This window comes from Vulpes lagopus, chromosome 6 (genome assembly GCF_018345385.1).
Source record: "Vulpes lagopus strain Blue_001 chromosome 6, ASM1834538v1, whole genome shotgun sequence".
Taxonomy (NCBI): Eukaryota; Metazoa; Chordata; class Mammalia; order Carnivora; family Canidae; genus Vulpes; species Vulpes lagopus.
Window position 1 is genome coordinate 42662323 of NC_054829.1, and position 22068 is coordinate 42684390.

The 22068-nt window shown below is 37.9% G+C and overlaps 1 protein-coding gene across 1 annotated transcript in view; it reads left to right on the forward strand.

The window, feature by feature from the left end:
- The first annotated feature begins 100 nt into the window (after positions 1–100).
- The window catches only part of WDHD1 (WD repeat and HMG-box DNA binding protein 1), a 59278-nt gene continuing 37310 nt past the window's right edge, over positions 101–22068 (forward strand). Inside the window, exons 1-7 of the mRNA XM_041757801.1 lie at positions 101–297; positions 391–483; positions 10278–10389; positions 16233–16384; positions 17866–17977; positions 18133–18183; positions 19331–19426. Of these exons, the coding sequence (XP_041613735.1) occupies positions 407–483; positions 10278–10389; positions 16233–16384; positions 17866–17977; positions 18133–18183; positions 19331–19426 (600 nt within the window). The 5' untranslated portion in view covers positions 101–297; positions 391–406. The remainder of the gene's footprint in view (positions 298–390; positions 484–10277; positions 10390–16232; positions 16385–17865; positions 17978–18132; positions 18184–19330; positions 19427–22068) is intronic.

Consider the following 22068-nt stretch of genomic DNA (forward strand, 5'->3'; position numbering starts at 1 on the left):
TTCCCTTGCACGCGGCGCGCGGCTGACGCCACCACCCTGCGACTTCGGTCACGCCCGTCGCTGGGCGTGGGCGAGCGGGCGCAGGCGCAGTGCAGCGAGCACGTCGGAGCGCGGGAAGCGGCCCTGCGCGGGCGCTTGCAGCGCGCCTTTCCTCAGTGGTGGAGCTCGGTGGGCTCCGTGGGTCGTCCTTGCAGGTGCCGGTGTCCGCGCACTGAAGAGAAGCGTGTCCTTTTCCCGGTTTATCGTCTGACTGACCCCCTGTTGTATCTCGTTTGTGCCGCTCGGGTGGGGGAAAAGGTATCGCCGGGAGACTAACTTCCCTTCTTCCCCTTCAGCCGCCGTCTTTCCTTACCTTTTAAAGTAATGTTAGCTTTTATAAAACCTTTTTAGGTGGGTAGAAGAAAAGATGCCTGCCACACAGAAGCCGATGAGATTTGGACATACCGAAGGACACACAGATGTCTGCTTTGATGATTTGGGGAGGTAAGGTCCTTTGTGAAACGAAAAGATCGTTTCGGGTGTAAATATTAGAACTTTAGTTGTTATAGGTCAGCTAAGCAGTCAAGCTAATATGACTCACCCAGGTAGAGAGAAATAATAAGGCTGAAATCTAAAATGGCACATATATTTTCCTTAGGTTTGTTGTTCGGTTCGGACCGCCATTGTAGTCTTAGTGTATTGAAAAAGTTAACGAATGTAAAATTTTATTTCCAGAGGAGTTAGAAAGATGTGAGCTTTCTCCTGTATATTCCTTTTGTTGACTTCCTCTCTGTGTCCCGCAATATTATTTTGTCAGATCTCTAGCTACCTACTTGTAAAATTCAGTGGCCCGTTCTATTTTTGGTGTAGTATTTTTCCTTGGCTTTTGTGATGCTGTTTCGTTTGATTAATTGTTGTTTTTAACTTTTTGATGGCTTTTTTTCCAACTTAATTCCTCGCTTGATTGCTAAATTGCGATATTTCCCGGAACCCTTTTATCTTTCTAAATTCCATTCCTCTGCAGTACTATCCAGTTGTGTGGCTTCCGCTGTCACTCCTGTGTTGATTCATTCATTGAAAAAAGATTTGCGTGTCAAGTCTGGTGGAGACTACAGATACAGTAGTACAAAGCACAATCTATTTCTTCATTGACCTTAAAGTCTTTTTAGATTGACAGACCTTGAGCAAAGTAACGTATGTTTAGAAATAGTAAGTGATAGGTACACTAATAAAAGCATGTATGAAGGAAAGTTGATATGGTTTGAGAAGGCAGTTTCCCAGAGGCATTGTTTCTTGAGATGAGATCTGAAGACTGAGTAGGCATTAGGAAGTATATAGTAAGATGGGGTGGTGGTGGCATTCCAGACAGAGGGAAGACTGCAAAATTCCATTGGTGGTAGGGACCGTGGAATGCTCATAGGACTGAAGGAAAGGTAGGGATGACAAAATGTAGAGTATGGTGCAGAGGTTCATGAGAGATGAATCTGTGAAGGTAGGCAGTGGGCAGCCTACCTAGGACCTTCTGGGCTTTATTAAGGAATCTTGTTCTTATTCTAAAAGTAGTAGGAATTTATTTAAAACTTGAAGTAGAGAGATGTGATCAGACTCTTGTTTTTGAGAAGTTACACAGAGGATGAATTGGAGAAGTAGAAGTGAATGCAGAAAGACAGGAGTTCTCTGTATTAGTCTGTAGTGGAGTATGATGGAAGCTTAGACTAGAGAAGACCTGTATGGAAGAAAGGGGATACATTCAGGAAATACTTAAAAGGTAGAATCAATAGGATAGGTCAGACATTAAAGATGAAGGGGAGATGTATGGGATAACATCTATGTTTCTGGGGGATCCATGGGTGGCTCAGTGGTTTAGCGCCTGCCTTCGGCCCAGGGCATGATCCTGGAGTCCGGGATCAAGTCCCACATCAGGCTTCCTGCATGGAGCCTGCTTCTCCCTCTGCCTTTGTCTCTGCCTCTCTCTGTGTCTCTCACGAATAAATAAATAAAATCTTAAAAAAAAAAAAAATCTATGTTTCTGGATGTTACATTTGAGGAAATGATGCTTGCGAGGTGCTTATTTCAGAGGCAGAATGTGGGTGGAAATTAGGAGTTTTGGAATATTTCTTTGAGATATTCAACTAGAGATGTAGACAGTTGGATAAATGGTTCTAATGCTAAGAGAAGAAATGTGTTAGAGATAGAAATGTCTATCTTGCTGATATCACCTGGAGTTCAGGATTGAGATCCTGGCTGGAAATCTAAATGTGGAAGTTGTCAATAGATATTCAGTGCTATGAATTTAAATGAAATCACCTGTGGTGGGAGTAAATGTAGTTAAGAGGTTTAAGGGCCAAGCCCTGGGACACTGCAAAATATTTAGAGATTGAGTTAGAGAAGGAAGATCCACTAAGGAGACTAAGAAAAGGTGACTACAAAAGGCGAAAACCAAGAGACAAGAATGATGTCTATAAGGACAATGAAGTAAGCATTTTAAGAAGGAAATAATAAACTATGTGAAATGCTGGTGGGTAAAGTTAAGGACTGAGAATTCACCATTAGAGTTAGTGATGTAGAGGCATTGTGTGATCTTGGGCTTTTTTAATGGAGTGGTAAGAATGAAAGCCTTGTCACAGTGAATTCAAGAGAACAGAAAGGAAGGATAGGAGTTAGGATGACACACAATGAGTAAGGGTAATTGGATAGGAATGTGAGGTCAGGAAAGGTCTTTAAGGTGAAAGATACAGTATATATATGGGTGCGGATGATTCAGCAGAGAGGGATAAATTAATGTTAGAGTAGAAAGAGGGAGAATTGCTGGAGTGATGACCTTGAGTAGGTGAGAGGGGCTACAATATAGTGCACAAGGGGGAGAGAGTGGCTAAAGATAGGAGCATGGTCAAATTCACAACTGGAGGAAAGGAGCACCTAGAAGGGATGGGGAGAACATGTGGCCAATTTCTATAGACTGTTTATGTTTTCTGAGTAAAATAAGAAGCAAAGTCATTACGTAAGAATGGGGAGGCATGGGGCCCCTGGGTGGCTCAGTACCTTTGGCTGGGGTCGTGATCCCGGCCCCTGGGTTTGAGCCCTGCATAGGGCACCTTGCTCAACGAGGAGCCTGCTTCTCCCTCTCCGGCTCTCCCTGCTCATTCTCTCTCTCTTGCTCACTCTCTCTCTCTCCCAAATAAATAAAATCTTAAAAAAAAAAAAAAAGAGGGGAGGCAGTAGAGGTTTGAAGAAAGAGTAGATATGAGATAGGTGATTAGAAGAGTGGGAAAGCTGAATGGCCTAGGGAAATGTTAGTTGGAATACTAGGCAGCACTGAAGGCCTTCTTTAGGTTAGTGATCATGAATTTAAAGTGAGACCAGATAACCTGGTTATGTGTTTTTCTCCAGCCATGTTTAGCTCTGCAAGTGCAAACTTAGTAATAGGCAGTAGAGTTGGATTTAACCAGGGTTGGGGTTTTGCCAGGTAAGTATGACAAAGTGAAAGCGGTTTGAGAATGAGGCAAAGGAGTGCATTTAAGGACAGACTGGAACCTAAGCCAGATTAAGAAGGATGTGAGAATTTGAAGGGAGTGAGAGACAGTAAGGAGGTAGTTTCAATAGATTGTAGAAATAAAAAATAAAAAATAGTTGAAGTTAGGATATTAAGGGTATAAGGTGAAAAGGTAAGTGATTAAGGTGATTGAAATTATGAAGCAGGGAATCCCGGGTGGCTCAGCGGTTTAGCACTGCCTTCAGCCTAGGGCGTGATCCTGGAGACTGGGGATCCCTGCATGGAGCCTGCTTCTCCTTCTGCCTGTGTCTCTGCCTCTCTCTCTCTTTCTCTCTCTCTGTCTGTCTCTCTCTCTCTCTCTCTCTCTGTGCCTCTCATGAATAAATAAATCTTAAAAAAAATAAATTATGAAGCAATATTACCAATTTAAATTTACCAATATTACAATACTGGTAAAGGCAAAATCAATGCTATGACCATGGGACTCTGAGATGAAGTAGAGGACAAGATCTGATACAAGGTTTTGTCTACATGGGTACAGAAAACTCTAAGAATTCTGATAGGAATAGTGTTAGAGAATGACAATGAACCTTGTGCTAAAAATCCTTAGGGAACATGGGAGATTTTTCTTTAGGGATTTGTAGGTATTCTGGTAGCAGTTTTTTTGCCCCCCCCCCCCCGCCCCTTTTAAAGTAGGTCGTAGCAGTAGAATTGAGAGTGGTAGTGAAGTGCAAGGAAGGCCCACCAACAGGCCCCACAGAAATGTAGAAGAGAAATCAGCCACCTTTTAAGAGGACTGAAGAGGAAGCAGTGGTCTCAGAAGAAATGTTCAGAAAACTGAAGACGTAGAGATTTTTCTGGTGCCTGACCATGAATTTCATGAGGCCCAGAGGAAGGGTCAGGGAGGGATGGTGAGATAAGGGAAAGAACATTGCTCTTGAGGATGGAGAATCCAGATGGTAAGAAATGCTTTGGTAATGGTGGCTTTTTGAGTTATGTCACAAGGAGGATAAAGATATGATAGAATTAGCTCTTACAGTGATTTTCTGCTCAGAAACTTACAACGCTTTTATCATGTAAACCAGGACAACTTTGGGAGTGGGGAGAAGAATTTCAAAGAGTTAAAATTAGTTTTTAAAATTATTTATTGATTGGCAAATTATGTTGTTTTGGTCTTAGATCTATAATTTATTTATTTTTTTTTTAAGATTTTATTTATCCATTCATGAGAGAAACAGAGAGAGAGAGAGAGAGAGAGAGAGGCAGAAACACCAGCAGAGGGAGAAGCAGTCTCCACGCAGGGAGCCTGATGCAGGTCTCCTGGATCACACCCTGGGCTGAAGGTGGCGCCAAACCGCTGAGCCACCCAGGCTGCCCAGATCCATAACATTCCTATTAAAAAATTGTTTCAAGGGATCCCTGGGTGGTGCAGCGGTTTGGCGCCTGCCTTTGGTCCAGGGCGCGATCCTGGAGACCCGGGATCGAATCCAACATCAGGCTCCCGGTGCATGGAGCCTGCTTCTCCCTCTGCCTGTGTCTCTGCCTCTCTCTCTCTCTCTCTCTGTGACTATCATAAATAAATAAAAATTAAAAAAAAAATAAAAAAATATTGTTTCAAAACATTTTTTTGTAAGAACATTTATGACTTTAAAACATTAAAAAAATTTTTACGTTGATTTTCTAAACATTAAACATAATCTGTTTACATAAGTAGAATATTCTTGATACATATTCATGTACTTTTTTTTTTTTTAAGATTTTATTTATCTATTCATGAGAGACGGATAGAGAGAGGCAGAGACACAGGCAGAGGGAGGAGCAAGCTCCCCATAGGGAGCCCAACGGAGGGACCAATCCCAGGACCCCAGGATCACACCCTGGCCTGGAGACAGGCACTCAACGGCTAAGCCACCCAGGTGTCCCATATTCATGTACTTTAGTCAGTTTTTTAGCCTATCTGAAACATGGTGTTGTTGATATTTTTCTGAAAAATATATTTTTGAATACAATCTTCTTTTTATTTTTCTTATAAAATTGGCTGCAGGGCAGCCCAGGTGGCTCAGTGGTTTAGCACCGCCTTCAGCTCAGGGTGTGATCCTGGGGACCCGGGATCAAGTCCCACGTCAGGTTCTCTGCATGGAGCCTGCTGCTCCCTCTGCCTGTGTCTGTGTCCCTCTCTCTCTCTGTGTGTCTCTCATGAATAAATAAATAAAATCTTTAAAAAAATAATAAAATAAAATAAAATAAAATAAAATAAATAAAATAAAATAAAATAAAATAAAATAAAATTGGCGGTAGTCTACCTAAGAGTTACATTTATGGTAAGACCTTGAAGTGAGACCTTCAGTTAATTCTATTTTTATTTTTATTTTTTTAATTTTAATTTAATTTAATTTAATTTTTAAATTTTATTTTTATTTTTTTTTTCTTTTTTTTTTTTAAAAACTAATACAACCACCATTGCTCAAGATTCCCCAACGTGGAGTTGTCCTTGAGCTATTTTTATTTTATTTTATTTATCCATTTATGATAGTCACAGAGAGAAAGAGAGAGAGGCAGAGACACAGGCAGAGGGAGAAGCAGGCTCCATGCACCGGGAGCCCGACGTGGGACCCGATCCCGGGTCTCCAGGATCGCGCCCCGGGCCAAAGGCAGGCGCCAAACCGCTGCGCCACCCAGGGATCCCTAAATTTTATTTTTAAATCATAATATTTTTCAATAAGAAAATACTCTTTAGGGGATCCCTGGGTGGCTCAGCGGTTTAGTGCCTGCCTTTGGCCCAGGACATGATCCTGGAGTCCTGGGATCAAGTCCCACATCAGGCTCCCTGCATGGAGCCTGCTTCTCCCTCTGCCTGTATTTCTGCCCCGCCCCCATCTCTCATGAATAAATAAATAAAATCTTAAAAAAAAAAAAAGAAAAAGAAAATACTCTTTAGGTTTTCACATACCCAGTAAGCACATTCTACTAAATGGAAGAGTCTCAGTTTTTAAAAATTTATTTTGAATGGGTTGATCCTTCACCTTCAGTATTTTTATAGATTGTCTTTTTGCCTGCATTCAGACTATCCTTTTTCAATAGTAAGCTCTTCAGTATTTTTTAATTTTTAATTTATTTTATTTTTTTTTAATTCTTAACATAAGACAAAAGTTCATCAAGTAAATTGTGGTTTCTTTGAATGTTTTCAAAAATTTTAAGCCTACTCAATTTCATTTTATTCTGGCACAGAACATAAATTTATACAGTTAAGGAATTCCGGGATGCCTGGGTGGCTCAGTGTTTGAGCATCTGCCTTTGACTCAAGGTGTGATCCTGGGTCTGGGGATTGAGTCCCACATTGAGCTCCCTGCGAGGAGCCTGCTTCTTCCTCTGCCTGTGTCTCTGCTCTCTCTCTGTGTCTCTCATGAATAAATAAATAAAATCTTTAAAAAATAATAAATAAATAAATAAATAAATAAATAAATAATAAGGAATTCTCTCATAAGATTCTTCTTACAGGTCAGGTTGTTCAGGGTACAATTAGAAAATTTCAAAATTATGTCATTTACTCTTTCAGCTTTTAATATACAATTTGATCAATTCTTATTTGCTTTTTAGGGATATGTTTCAGTATCTTTCTGCATAAGCTTTGTTTTCATTAACTGCATTTTACTCAAAGCTTCAAAGGCTTAAGTTGAATGCCTAAATTGAAGATTGTTAACTGATATTGAGCAAGGTGCAAGTAAAACGTAGGGAACTTGTTTCCAGTAATAACACTGTTGTTGTAGGACACCTAGGTGTCCTATAAAGTCATTCTTCAAAGGCTCAAGTACTTAAAAAATCTTATGGATAGGCAGAAGAGAAAGCATCTCATGAAATGCTGAAGTATTTTTGTGTATTCAACATCAATTTGTTATAAAAGTTTTGTTGTCATCCTGAGTATAAATAAAATTATCTCAAACTTTGACAACTATGGCTTCCATTTTGTTTGGTTCATTATCATAGTGCATTTGGTTATGAATTAAAGTCCCAATTCCAAGTACATTTGTGTTTCATAGATTTCTTATTTCAGTAAGTACATTGTTTTTACTACAATGCTGTGCTCAACTAAAATGTGTATTACTGTAAATATTAAGAATTTTGGGTCACCTGGGTAGCTCAGTGGTTGAGTATCTGCCTTTGCCTCAGGTCTTGATTCCAGATCCTGGGATCATGTCCCACATCAGGCTCCCCAGAGGGAGCCTGCTTCTGCCTCTGCCTCTGCCTATGTCTCTGCCTCTTTCTCTCTCTCTCTCTCTCTGTCTCTCATGAATAAATAAATAAAATCTTTTTTTAAAAAAATTAAGAATTTTATCTTTACCATTGAACTTTTCAAATGAAGTTAAGTAGAATTCCCAATAACGTTAGACGTTTCACTCTCACAGTGAAAGCTTCTAAAAACTTTACTTTGTTTCCATGAACTGAAGAGAAAATTAAACCATTAATGGAAGTAATCTGACTGATTTTCTATTTAAACCCTCTGATGACATTGATGTAAAGCTAGTGTCATTTAATTGTTTGAAAAGTTATTTTACTAATGGAGACAACATATTAGCAGCGATTACTTTATACCTTGCATTAAAAAATTTAAAATGAAAACTGAACAAAATTAATTTAGAGCACTGTCATCTGTTTTAATGATGTACAGTTCAGTACAATAGCCACTAGCCACATGACTACTTCGATTTAAATTAATTAAAGTTAACTAAATTTAAAATTCAATTCCTTAGTCGTACTAGCTACATTTTATACCACATTTTAATTGCTCAGGAGCCTGACATAGACCATTTCTAGCTTCTCCAAAAGTTCTATTGAACAATATTGAATTATGAAAAGTCGTGCTTGACAAAATGCAAAGTGCTTTCTGCAGCTGCCGAAGCTTGGTTTTCTGGGAGTCACAAGATAACTACTAACCTACAAAGTAGATGTTCAGGTTTCTTCAGGAATTTTGTGTCCTCTGACTTTCCTGTGGTTAGTGTTATTACTATAGCCCCCATGGTAAATATCAACTAACATTTTGTTCACGTTACATTTCCATTATCAACTTGTTGAGAAGCAGAAATTTAGTATTTAATTTTTTGTTAAACATTTACTTGATAGGGACGCCTGGGTGGCTCAGTGGTTGAACGTGCCTTCAGCTCAGGGCATGACTCCGGAGTTTCGGGATCGAGTCCTGCATTGGATTTCCTTCAGGGAACCTGCTTCTCTCTCTGCCTGTGCCTCTGCCTCTCTCTCTTGTGTCTCATGAATAAATAAAATTTTAAAAACAAACCAACGAAAAACATGTACTTGATGTATTTTTCTTTAGTTGTTACAGAAAGGTGTTTTATAAAAGGCATAATCAATAATAAAATTAACATTCAGTTTTATTCCTACAGTAAATGAAAACACTGTCAGAAGAATGATCAGATTATTCTAAAAGCTCTTCAGAGGACTGCTTAATTATTCTTACATGTATTTCTCATTAATTCCATTATATTTCACTATAACTTTCCATTAGTACCACCAACTGACACCTGCAACTTTACATCTCCTCTGTGGGCTGGCTGGCTGCAGCAAATATTAGGGACAGTAATATGAAATACTTACTCCATCACTACTAAAGACTGAAAGACATCACTCTATAGGGCCTCTTGACTGACTTCGCTTTGGTTTTCATCCATCAACACCTGTTGTCTGTGAAAGGAGGTATTAGTTATGTTGCATCAAGAAAGGTTTGGGATGGCGGTTGTCTTTCAGATTTACCTGTGTTATAAAGTGAGAAATCTTTTTTAAAAAAAAACTTTTAAAAAATTTATTTATTCAAGAGAGACACAGAGAGAGGATGCATAAATCAGGAATGTCCTAGGCAAACAAATTAATGGTCCTCCTATTTATTTCTTAGAGAAGGGAGTCTAAGCTCCTTATTCTTGCATTGTTATTGTAAAAATAGGATGACCCCTAATCTACATTTTCTTTCTCGACTTCGTGTACTGTTTACTTCAAGTGAACTCCCCCACATTTTACTAACTTCATATTTTGATTCATGTGGTTTCATCTGGAACTGTTGTTTTCACCAGTTTCAGCATCCAGTTTTACTTGCCCTGCTTGCCCTTTGACTTCCTACTATAGATACCACTATAGATACTTATGAATGCCTCAGATCTTCCAAGTGGGAATTAATCTTTTTCTTAAGGACCTCTATAGTTCTTTATGTGGCTTCTCTTTGCCATTTGCCAAGTTATTTTTGTATTTTGTTTGCTTTTCTATGTCAGGACATATATAGTTAGGACACATACCAAGTGAATAAAATCAGCTGGAGGAAAAGAGATTTAAAACAAGATTTGAGAGATACAGTTAGCTATTTGAATAATTAGTTTTGGATAATTAAACTCTTGTATCCATCCACGTATTCATTCAGCAAACATTTATCAAGGCTTTTATATGTCAGTAATTGCTTTGTATTAGAGGCACAGTGGTGCTCTGGTGTTAATAGAGATTACATACTTGTCTTTCTTACATTATTACAAATAAAGAATTTTTGTCAAGGAGGAATTGTAGGGATCATTATAAATTTACCTTTCATTTTATAGGATAGGAGATTAGCAGTCCTCATTATTTAAGGTTTATATATGTAAAATGAGAAAACATTCACTAACATCTTGATTTTATTGAAAAAAAAAAAAGATAAAATAGTATTCCAGAAAAATTAATAGGCTTGAAACTGGGTGACTTTTTTCTTTTCTGAAACTTGGATGACTTTTTTTTTTTTTTGGATGACTTTTTAATGACTGTGTTTCCTTCACAGTTATATTGTGACTTGTGGAAGTGATGGTGATGTGAGGATTTGGGAAGACTTGGATGATGATGATCCTAAGTCCATTAACGTTGGAGAAAAGGCATATTCGTGTACTCTGAAGGTATTAAAAACAATTACAGCAACTGATGAGAAATGCTACTGCTGTGTGATTTTTTTTTTTTTATGCATGGGTGAAGAATATTTTTGTTGAAGGTTTGAATGTAGATGTGCTTTTTGTTTATTTCTCTTATGAAATAATATTCAAATATGCGTAATAATGCTGTAAATTGGGGGATCCCTGGGTGGTTCAGCGGTTTAGTGCCTGCCTTTGGCCCAGGGCGTGATCCTGGAGTCCCGGGATTGAGTCCCACATCAGGCTCCCTGCATGGAACCTGCTTCTCCCTCTGCCTGTGTCTCTGCCTCTCTCTCTCTCTCGCTCTCTTTTTGCCTCTCATGAATAAATAAATAAAATCTTTTAAAAAAATAATACTGCCATAAATTACCTGAAATTTTTACAGAGGGAGAGAGAGAAACTCAAGATCTCTCTCTTTCAGATAAATAAGTCTTAAAAAAAAGTCATATATAATGAAAAATATAGTCCCAGAAGGAAAAATTATATGATCAATATACATTAGATACAAGGTAAAACTCACTAATAAACAAATATAAATTAAACAACTAGATTTTTTTTCTATCAGATTGGTAAGGATGAAAAATGTTGCTAATTCTAGTGGTAGTGAGGGTTTGGAGGTATTTGCAAAGGAAAAACACTCTATTTTTTTCCTTTACTCTCATCCTACTACCTTGCTCATAACACTTCTAACACCAGATATGTGGGTTTTCCCCCCTATACCAAGCAATTCTCTGTAATACTGGCTTGAGTGTCCTACAGTTCAGTTCAATTCTGACACTAACAGGAGGGAACACAGACCATACAGGTTAGGGGCTCAGTCCCATAAGGCTGCCCCCCACTTTAAATATCAGTTTTAAGTCATAGGTCCCCAGGTTACCTACAACATCTGTCCTATTTGGCTTCAAATAAGAGGTTCCCTTGACCCCCTTCTTTGGATTCAGTCTTTTGTCACAGCAGCTCACAGAATTCAGGGAAACACTCTCACCAATTCATTATATAGTGAAATATATAGATAAAGGATACAGGTGAAATATATAGATAAAGGATACAGGTTTTTTTTTTTTTTTTTTTTTTTTTTACCCTAAGTTGAAAAACCATTTATTTCACTGGAAAAAAAAAAAAGTTATCCAACTCTATGTGTCTACCCGCCACAAGCCTTTGGGCCAAAAAGACTCAGGAGCAGTGACACTCTCATCAAGGTCATTCCCAAGTCCAATACCCACTGGAAGCAGGAGGCGGGGAGACAGCACAACCCCCACCAGTTTCTGCACACAATGAGGCCTGCTGGGAGAAGAGAACATAAATGGGAAACTACAGAAGTACTGAAGAACAGGAAGAACAGGAAAATGGGCAGGAGGGAGGAAAGGAAGAGGTGGTCTGAACTTAGCAAGGTAAATTAAGGTCCACGGTTCCTGAGGGACTGAATGTACAGAGCCGAGAACGTCCCGGAGACGGGGTACCACGAAGGGTGTATTCTCATGCACAACTGCAGCTGGATGAAGAGATACACAGGATGAAGTATGGAAGGCACTTTTCTCCCCATGGAGTTTGGGTCTCCCACCCTCCTTTTACAAGGATGTGTTCACCAACCCGGAAGCTCCTTGAACCCCATACCATTAGGATGGAGGCTTCGTTACATTGATATAATTGATTTTTTTAATATGATTGATTATTGATTATTAACTCCATTTCTAGCCCTTCTTCCTTTCCCAGATGATGATGGAGTAAGGCTGAAAGTTCCAAGCTTCTAATCATGGTTTGATTTTTCTGATGACTAGCTCACGTCCTGAAACTATCCAGGAGCCCACCAAGAATTGCCCTATTAAAACAAAAAACATTTCTGTCACCTAGGAAATTTAAAGGGATTTAGGAGATTTGTGTCAGGAACTGGGGTCAAAGACCAAATATTAGAACAAAAGCTGTTTCTAATAGTCTTACTTAGGAAGTTACAAGGGTTTTAGGAAATCTGTGCCAGGAATGGGAAGCAGAGACCAATATATATTTTCTATTATTTTACATTATTGTAAATAGTTGCTGGAAGTGTAACTGGGGAGTTGTTGTTTTTTGTTTTTTGTTTTTTTAGAGAGGGGAGGAGCAGAGTGAGAGGGAGAGAATCTTAAGCAGGCTCCATGTGGGACTCCCATCTCATGACCCAAGCTGAAATCAAGAATCAGACACTTAACCAACTGAGCCACCCAGGCACCCCTGGGGAGCTTTTTAAGAAGTAAGTTGAGGGGTCCCTGGGTGGCTCAGTTGTTGGGTAACTGACTCTTGATTTTGGCTTAAGTCGTGCTATCAGGGTCGTGGGATGGAGCCCCATGTCAGGTTCTGTGCTCAGCATGTGCTCCTCTTGTTCCTCTCCCTCTGCTTCTCATCCCCACTCCCCCTTTACTTGTACTCTCTCTCTCAAAAAAGAGTAAATTGATACTGTGTGTTAAACTTAGAATCTACCAGGTTAATTTCTGACTATTTACCCTGAGTAAATTCTTTTTTTTTTTTTTTTAAGATTTTATTTGTTTATTCATCAGAGACACAGAGAGAAAGGCAGAGAGAGCCAGAGGGAGAAGCAGGCTCCCCACAGGGAGCCAGATGTGGGACTCAATCCCAGGACTCCAGGATCATGACTCAAGCCAAATGCAGATACCCAACCATTGAGCAACCCAGGTGCCCCATACCCTGAGTAAATTCTTAAACACTTTCATATTTGTGTGGTCAAGGATATTAGTGAAACTCTTGTTTATAATAGCTTAACTTAGAACTAAGGTGTCCTTCAAGAGAATTTGTTTTATAAAGTTTTTTTTAAAGATTTTATTTATTTATGTGAGAGAGAGAGAGTGAGAGAAAGGTGAGCAGGGAACCTGATCCAACCTGGGGCTGGATCCCAGGACCCCAGGGATCATGACCTGAGCCCAGTGCAGATTCTTAACCGACTGAATCACCCAGGTGCCCCTGTTTTATAAATTTTGGCATACTCATGTAATGTATTACTATGCAACCACACACACACACAGAAAATGAATAAGTGCTGTGTATCTTAATCTACAGAGATAGAGTGAGTTGAAAAAAAGAGTTGCAAAGTAGTCTGTATTATGTAGTCTATGTTAAAATAAAGGATATATACGTGTGTGTGTGTGTGGTTGCATAGTTTCTATGCAACTTTAAGAAAGTTAGAAAGACTTCACCCCAAAATGTTAATGGAAATCACTTCATAAGGGCAGGGAAATTTACTTTTTGCCCAGAATAATTTCATGTTGTTGTTATTCTTCTACAGTATATATGCACTGCATTTGTGTATGAAAATACTATAAAGAAAAAAGTGGTCTTCTAGTAACTTCCTAGGGCAGCTGTAACAAATTTTCACAAACTTGGTAGCTTAAAACTGGAAAATTATTGTCTCACCATTCAGAAGGCAAGGAGCCTGAAATCAAGGTGTGAACAGGGTTAGCTCCTTTGGAGGCACTGAGGGAAAGTGCCTCTCCATGCCTCTCTCCTAGCTTCTGGTGGTTTTTGGTAATCATCAGTGTTCTTTGATTGGAAGAAACATCATCCAACCCCTTCTCCATTTTCACATTGCCTTCTTCTCTGTGTCTTTGTGTCTCAGATCTTTCTGTTTTTGTTTTTGTTTTTATTTTTATAAGGACACCAGTCACTAGATTTAGATCCTTAACTTACTACATCTGCAAAGACCCTATTTCTAAATAAGATCATATTTACAGGTACCTGGGCTAAGGACTTAGGCATGACTTTTCGGGACCATTATTCAATCCACTACAAGTCTGATAGTCTGTGCTAAAATATTTTCTTTGGCTTTAAGAATAATTTGATACTTCATTGAAATGAGATTACCAAATAGCCATGTTAAGCTGAGAATTTTACAACAGATTTCATTTAAACATAATTGCTTATAAATATACTTTCTGTTCTTGGAGTCAGTGATATATGGAAGTACGGTTAGATGTTTTGTTTGAGAACAAAGTAGAGAAAATCACTCTCCAAAATAGTGAAAATGAGATGAATCAACTGGTAGTAATAGTTAACATTTGCATGGTATTTTACATTGTCAAGGTCTTTTAACAAAGATATGGGCAAGTACTTGGAATTACCTCTGTTTTATTTTTGGGAAAGTCAAAGCTCTGAGGAAGGGCAAATGACACAGTTGGTAAGGAACACAGTGGGCTGGAGCTCAGGACAGCCTGTGCTGGGATCCATTCCTCTCAGTGCACCAGGGAGAAGAGTGATCTGACCAAATCCCTGATCCTTTGGGTGTTTTCTTTTTTTAATTTTCCTAGTTGACAAGGACCAATAGTGATTTAGTTGGAAATTAACTTCAAAGTAAGTTCTTTATTCAGGTCTTCTGGGTAAGTACAGGTACATACTTTAATATTTTCACATGAATAGAGGACCAATTAATGTGTTATTAAAGAATTACCAAAATTCTTTACTAGATCCAAACGAAGATGCTTAGATTCTACTGGGAGAGTTGTCTGCCAAGTAAAGTACAGTCAGGTTGCAAAATTCCTGTACCTGCACACAATAGTTGGTGTTTCTCCTGTTTTGCCATAGAACATGTAGCATCATCAGTGTTGTCTTGCGTTGGCTATAGTTTTTCCTTGATTCTTGTTTTCACATTTAAATTATTGTTAGTTTAGCTTACATGATAGATTTAGTGTATTGTGGATTGTTTAATTGCCTACAGTAATTACAGTAGAGGCATAAACAATTTTCCAGTAATTGAAGGTATATGTTATGGTTCAAATCTGAATCATCTATACTGTTACTTGAACTGATGTATACATCTTCCCAAATTTTTCTGTATAGTAGTAACATGTCACTGTATTACTAAGTTCTTTTTCCACTGGAGTGGGAACAGGTGCTGTAGGTAAGCAGGGAGGGTGTGTTATGTACAATATGACTGATACTGATTGCTATAGGATATTTATATATTCATTAACAAACTTGAATAATTTGGTTTTTTGGCAGGTATCATTTAATCTGAATTAATAAATTGACCATATGATTTATCAAAGCATGTATGGCATTGGTAGACTATGATTTAGTCTTTCAGGACTTAGTCCCTCCTAGAGAGGTAATAAAATTAAGGTTCTAGGATAGATACTTGACCTTTTATGTTTCTTGGCCAAAATCTATGCAAAGCAATGGTATCTGCTGATCATTTTCAGATCCTAAAACTTTGTTTGTCTAGTGTTTTTATTTTATTATTTTTTAAAAAGATTCTCTGTATTTTTAATTCCAGTATAACATACAGTGTTACATTCATTTCAGGTGTACAATAATTTGACAGTTCTACAGTGCTCATCATTAAAAGTGTACCCTTTTTGGGATCCTTCTGTTTTGCCATCTTCCTGTTTAGTGTTTTTAAAAAGAAGCCATGGATTCTGCATTTAGATTTTACCTACTCCACAAGGCATCTAATGATTTTATTGTGGAAACACAGGCTATACTATAGTGCAGCCCTGCCTTCTGATGTGCTGTTCCCTTACTGAGACTAGCTATGTTTTTTCTCTGAAAAGCTCTCTTGAGTCTCTTTGTGATACTTTGGGATGCATAAAAATACTATTTAAATAATTTTCTTGTCAGAAGTAAATGAAAATCCAGAGTCTAAAAATTTGGCTGGTGAAGGCAGAATTCTATAAAGATAGTAAATAAATTTTTCTTGCTAATAGACACTTCAGGAAACTTGTACATTGAGTGTTGATTTTTCTTTTGACATTAACTACATTTGTAAGATTTTTTTGTTTTTTTAATAGGATTGTTAAGTCTCAATTGATTTGGACTTTTTTTTTTTTTTCTTTGGCCAATGTTTCTTTTAGAATGGGAAATTGGTCACTGCAGTATCTAATAATACTGTTCAAGTCCACACATTTCCTGAAGGAGTTCCAGATGGTATATTGACTCGCTTCACCACAAATGCAAACCATGTGGTCTTTAATGGGAATGGTGCAAAAATCGCTGCTGGATCTAGGTAAGGCCCTTTGATACCAGAAAATAAAGTAATATTAGAACAGAATGGCGTCATTCATCGGTTTCAGGGTAACATTTTCAAGACTCTGTTCTCTCCTCCCTTTTTTTGTTACTTAATTTTTTGTGGTGGAGGGGAGGGGCAGAGAAAGAAGGAGAGAGGAAACCTTAAGTAGGCTGCATGCCCAGTGCAGAGCCTGATGCAGGGCTCTATCTCATGATCCCAAGATCATGACCTAAACTGAAATTAAGAGTCAGATGCTTAACCAAATGAGCCACCCAGGTGCCCCACTTGATTTTTATATTCAAGTCTTCAGTAAAGGCTTTTGAGGGCAACCTTGTGCTTTTTTGTGAATTGAGATCTATTGCTTTGCAGATAGCCTGTTCAGTAAATGCTGGAAAGGATTAAAGAAATATGATAGTTTGATATGAAATTTAAAAAATCATTTTGGTTAGAACCTGGACTGTAACCTGGACTGTCAGGATTTTTGGTGTTGCTCTTGATGCTTATTTGTCATAGGAGAAAAGGAAAGAAACTAGTGAATTGCTGTGGTGGAGTAAAAGGCATAGTACCTTATTGTTTTTTTAGGTTTATTTTAGAGAGTGTTCATGAGCAGGGGGAGAGGGAGAGAGAAAGAAAATCTTAAGCAGACTACCCGCTGAGCATGGAGCCCAATGCGGGACTCAATCCCATGATCTGAGCTGGAGTCAAGAGCTGGCTGCTTAACCAGCTGAGCCACCCAGACACCCCTGACATAATACTTTTAAAAGTGGTTGTCCAGTGTGTCTGGGTGGCTCAGTTGGTTAAGCATCTGCCTTTGGCTCAAGTTATGATCCCGAGGTCCTGGGATTGGGCCCTGCATCAGGTTCCCTGCTCAGCAGAGAGCCTGCTTCTCCCTCTCCCTATGCTCCTCCCCCTGCTTGTGTTCTCTCGTGCTTTCTCTATCAAATAAATAAGTAAAATCTTTAAAAAAAAATAAAATGTCTGACTTAAAAATGGTTGAGACATTAATTAATAAATTATAGAAACTTAAGATATGAAGCCACCTTAGAAGTGTTTGTATTTTTTTTAAGATTTTATTTATTTATTCATGAGAGACACAGAGAGAGAAAGAGAGGCAGAGACACAGGCAAAGGGAGAAGCAGGCTCCATGCAGGAAGCCCAATGTGGGTCTCAATCTCGGGACTCAGGGATCACGCCCTGAGCCAAAGGCAGACGCCCAAAAGGCAGACGCCCAACCGCTGAACCACCCAGGCATCCCGGAAGTTTTGTATTTTAATGGGAAACCCTGAGTTGTGTTTTTAGTATCTTTACAGAGCAAGATTAAAAGGTAGGTCCTTAAATTTGGATGCCAAATTTTACAAGTTGCTATAAAGAAATTATGAATTATTCTTGTGATTTTGAAATATTTAGGTCATAGATTTTAGGAGAGGCTTTTGTATGGGCATTTATTGTCTGTTATACATTACTCTTATTGTTCATAGCGATTTTCTGGTCAAAGTTGTGGATGTGATGGATTGCGGCCAACAGAAGACATTTCGAGGACATGATGCTCCTGTTTTAAGTCTTTCCTTTGATCCTAAGGACATCTTTCTGGTAAACCCTTTTTTTTTTTTTAATATGTTTAAAATTATAAGAGAATTAGCAGAAAATTTCACACAGTTGATAAAAAGGCTATCTGGTATCTCTTGAGCCAGTTTCCACATAGTATGATTCTAACTGTAGAGAAATTTATTGTTTTATTCCTGCAGGCATCAGCTAGCTGTGATGGATCTGTCAAAGTGTGGCAAATTTCAGATCAGGTAAACTTACCATTTTTATTTTTATTTTTTTTATTTTTTTTAAACTTACCATTTTTAATTTAAAACTTTATGCTCGGGACTCCTGGGTGGCTCAGCGATTGAGTGCTTACCTTTGGCCCAGGGTGTGATTCCTGGATTCGGGGGTTTGAGTCCCACATTGGGCTCCTTGCATGGAGCCTGCTTCTCCCTCTGCCTGTGTCTCTGCCTCTCTCTGTATGTGTCTCTCATGAATAAATAAAATCTTTAAAAAAATAAAATAAAACTTTATGCTCATTTCTGTCATAATTGGGGTGTTCCATAGCATTGAGCCAAATTAATAATTCTTTTTCTTTATAGTTTGAGTAGCATTGAATACTGTTTTTGTGATCAAATCCCATAATAATCTAATGCAAAAGTATGTTGAAGATTAATTGCATTTTACCCAGTCACAAGGGGAATAATGTATATTTCACTTTCAGGTTTTGTAAATTAGTAGAGTAAAATCAGTCAGCAGTATATATTTACTCTACCATGAACTACTATGTGTTGGGACCTCGATGTTAGGGATACAAAAATAAGATATTGGCCACACTTTATTTGGAGAGTCACATAAATGACTTATTCTAACCAACCTGATAAAAATTTTAAAGGAGGTATGAAGAATCTCCTTTAAGGGAGGTTGGCAGAGGGAACAATTAATTCTTCCTGAGGCATTCTAGAGATATATGACTGATGAGAAAAGTCCGCCCCACAGGTATGCCTCAGTAGCTACAGTTTGTTCCCTTCATGTTTGAACTGTTTACAAGGGTTGACTTTGATACCTTAACATTTTATAGAAGATCTCTTAACTTTATTTTTATAGATGCTTTAAGATTTTAATGTATTGTTTTTTAATGTGTGTGTATACGTTCATTCAGTGACTTTATTGTTTGCTTATTCTACATAGGAAATACACTTATTTCTTTAAAATTTGTGCTTTTTATATCTGAATTATTTTTAAAAATTTAGATAAATCAGATACTGTAATTAGATGAAAATGAATTAAGTTGCTTTTTTTCTTAGCTATATATTGGTTTGAAGAAAACACCTATTAAATATATTCCATTCTGCATATCTCTTTGGGAGAAGTTTCATAAAGGGAAATAAACTTTCTTTTTAAAAATATCAGACATGTGCTATTAGTTGGCCACTGCTACAAAAATGCAATGATGTGGTAAATGCAAAATCGATCTGCAGACTTGCTTGGCAGCCAAAAAGTGGGAAGGTAAGTGCTCTTGTTTTTCAAACTTTCAGTTATCTCTTCTAATTCTTATCAACTTTGAATGTGAGAGTATTAGATTTAGTTTTTTTAATTGTAACTGTTTCATTTAGGTTGTAAATTTTAGTGCCCTAAGCTAACTAATTAATATTGAAATGCTTTCAGAAACATTTTAACTTTGGGGGTGCCTGGGTGGATCAGTTGGTTAAAGTATCAGGCTCTTGGTCTGGGCTCAGGTCTTGATCTCTGGTGGTGTGGGTTCAAGCCCTGTGTTGAGCTCCACACTGGGCTTAGAAAAGGAAACATTTTAACTTTGTAAAGTTTCTTTCTGAAGAGTACATTTTGAATGAATTAAATTTTTATTCTCCTTTACTTTTATATTTATGTATGTATGTATTTAATTTAATTTAATTTATTTATGATAGTCACACAGAGAGAGAGACAGAGAGAGGCAGAGACATAGGCAGAGGGAGAAGCAGGCTCCATGCACCGGGAGCCTGATGTGGGATTCGATCCCGGGTCTCCAGGATCGCGTCCTGGGCCAAAGGCAGGCGCCAAACTGCTGCGCCACCCAGGGATCCCTACTTTTATATTTAATGAAACAACTCTGGAAACAGTCTTGTTATGTCTACTCTTATTAGTAGTTACTAGTAGCTTTTAACAAGTTTGCAGGTAGTAGCTAATAGATAATAGAAAGATAGGAACAGCTTGAAAAGAGGAAGGAGAATGCTCATTATTTATAAATGAAATGCTTGAATATAAGGAGATCATAAATCAATAAAGGGAAAAATATTAGTAAGAAAATTCAGTAAAGTAGTTGGAAAAAGACTAATATACAAAGCCAGTAACAATCCTATATGTAGATAATAGCCATTTAGAAAATAAGGTGGGGGAAAAATGATGCATTTACTATGAAATCAAAAAAGATGATGTAACAACGGTAAATTTACCAAAAATGATGTGAAAGAGTTATATATGAAGAAAACTTTAACATACTATCAAGAAGAGTAAAAGAAGACTTAAATAGAAAAATATGTTCCAGAGGCACCTGGATGGCTCTATTTGGGTCATAATCCTGGGGTCTTGGGATCCAGCCCCATGTTGGTCTCTCTGCTCAGCAAGGAGTCAGCCTCTCCCACTTCTCTATGCCTCCTCCCTATTTGTTCTCTCTCTCGCTCTCTTCCCTCTCTCTCAAATAAAATCTTCAAAAACATGTATATAGTTCATTCTTTGTAAGGAATTTTCAATATCAGTTCTTTCCTAAATTAACCAATAGTTTTGAGAACATTCAAATGTAAAATGTCAGCTATTTGAAGGAAACCATAGAGTTGTTATAAAATCCATGTGGAAAACATATCTTGGAAAATAAAAGTGATGGAGTCTAACCTAGTCTGATATACAGATTATGATGCTATGAGAATTGAAGTGTGCTATTGACTCACAGATAGATAGCTATCTATTAAATAGAAATAGATTTAGTATATTAAGTATATTGAAAAGGTAGAGAAAAGAGGATTGAGTAGTTATATTGGCAGAGAGCATGAATACCAGGAGCTAAGAATCTTTGAGAACCATCTTAAAGGCTTCCTACCACATGATGAATCTCTGTAGGTATTTGCTATATAATTCTTTCAACTCTTCTGTATATGTGAAATTTTTCAGAAGAGATTAATAAACTTGTCAGTATAAAAAATTTTTTTTTTTTAAAGATTTTATTTATTTATTCATGATAGAGAGAGAGAGAGAGAGGCAGAGACACAGGCAGAGGGAGAAGCAGGCTCCATGCACCGGGAGCCTGACGTGGGATTCGATCCTGGGTCTCCAGGATCGCGCCCTGGGCCAAAGGCAGGCGCCAAACGGCTGCGCCACCCAGGGATCCCTTGTCAGTATAAAAATTAAACATTTTTGTGTGGTAAATATTTCAGAGTCAAAGAACAAATGACAAACTGGGAAAAAAGTGTTTGAAACAATATGACAAAGCTGATTTTCTTAATATTCAGAAAGTTCTTATAACTCAGGGCAACTGCGTGACTCAGTTGGTTAAGTGCCTGACTTTGGCTCAGGTCATGATATTGGGGTCCTGGGATCAATCCCTGCATTGAGCTCCCTGCTTAGTGGTGAATAGGTTTGTCCCTCTGCTTTTCCCTCCACTAGTGCTCTTTCTCACATTCTTTCTCTTAAATAAATAAATAAATAGTCTTTTATAAAAATGTTTTTACAAGTCATTAAGATCTAGGGTGCCTGGCTGCCTCATTTGGAGAAGTGTTGTGTGATTCTTGATCTTGGGGTCATGAGTTTGAACCCCACGTTGGTATAGAGATTACTTAAAAATAAAATCTTTAAAAAAAACTTAAAACAAGTCAATAAGATCCTCATATAAAGATGGCCAGGGACATAAACAGAAAAGATAATACAAATGACTTTTATCATGAAAGTATATGCAGCCTTTCATACCAAAAGAAATACAAATAGAAACTATTGGGACAGCCTGTTTTTCATTTGTCCTATGGCCAGACATCAAGTTGTATATACTATGTGGAAGAGGGTGTGGCAGTTTTTATCATAATGAACAACAGTACTAGTTCTAGGCATAAATCCTATAAGCATATTTGTACAAATGTACTATAGGGTATATATAAGGAAAATGT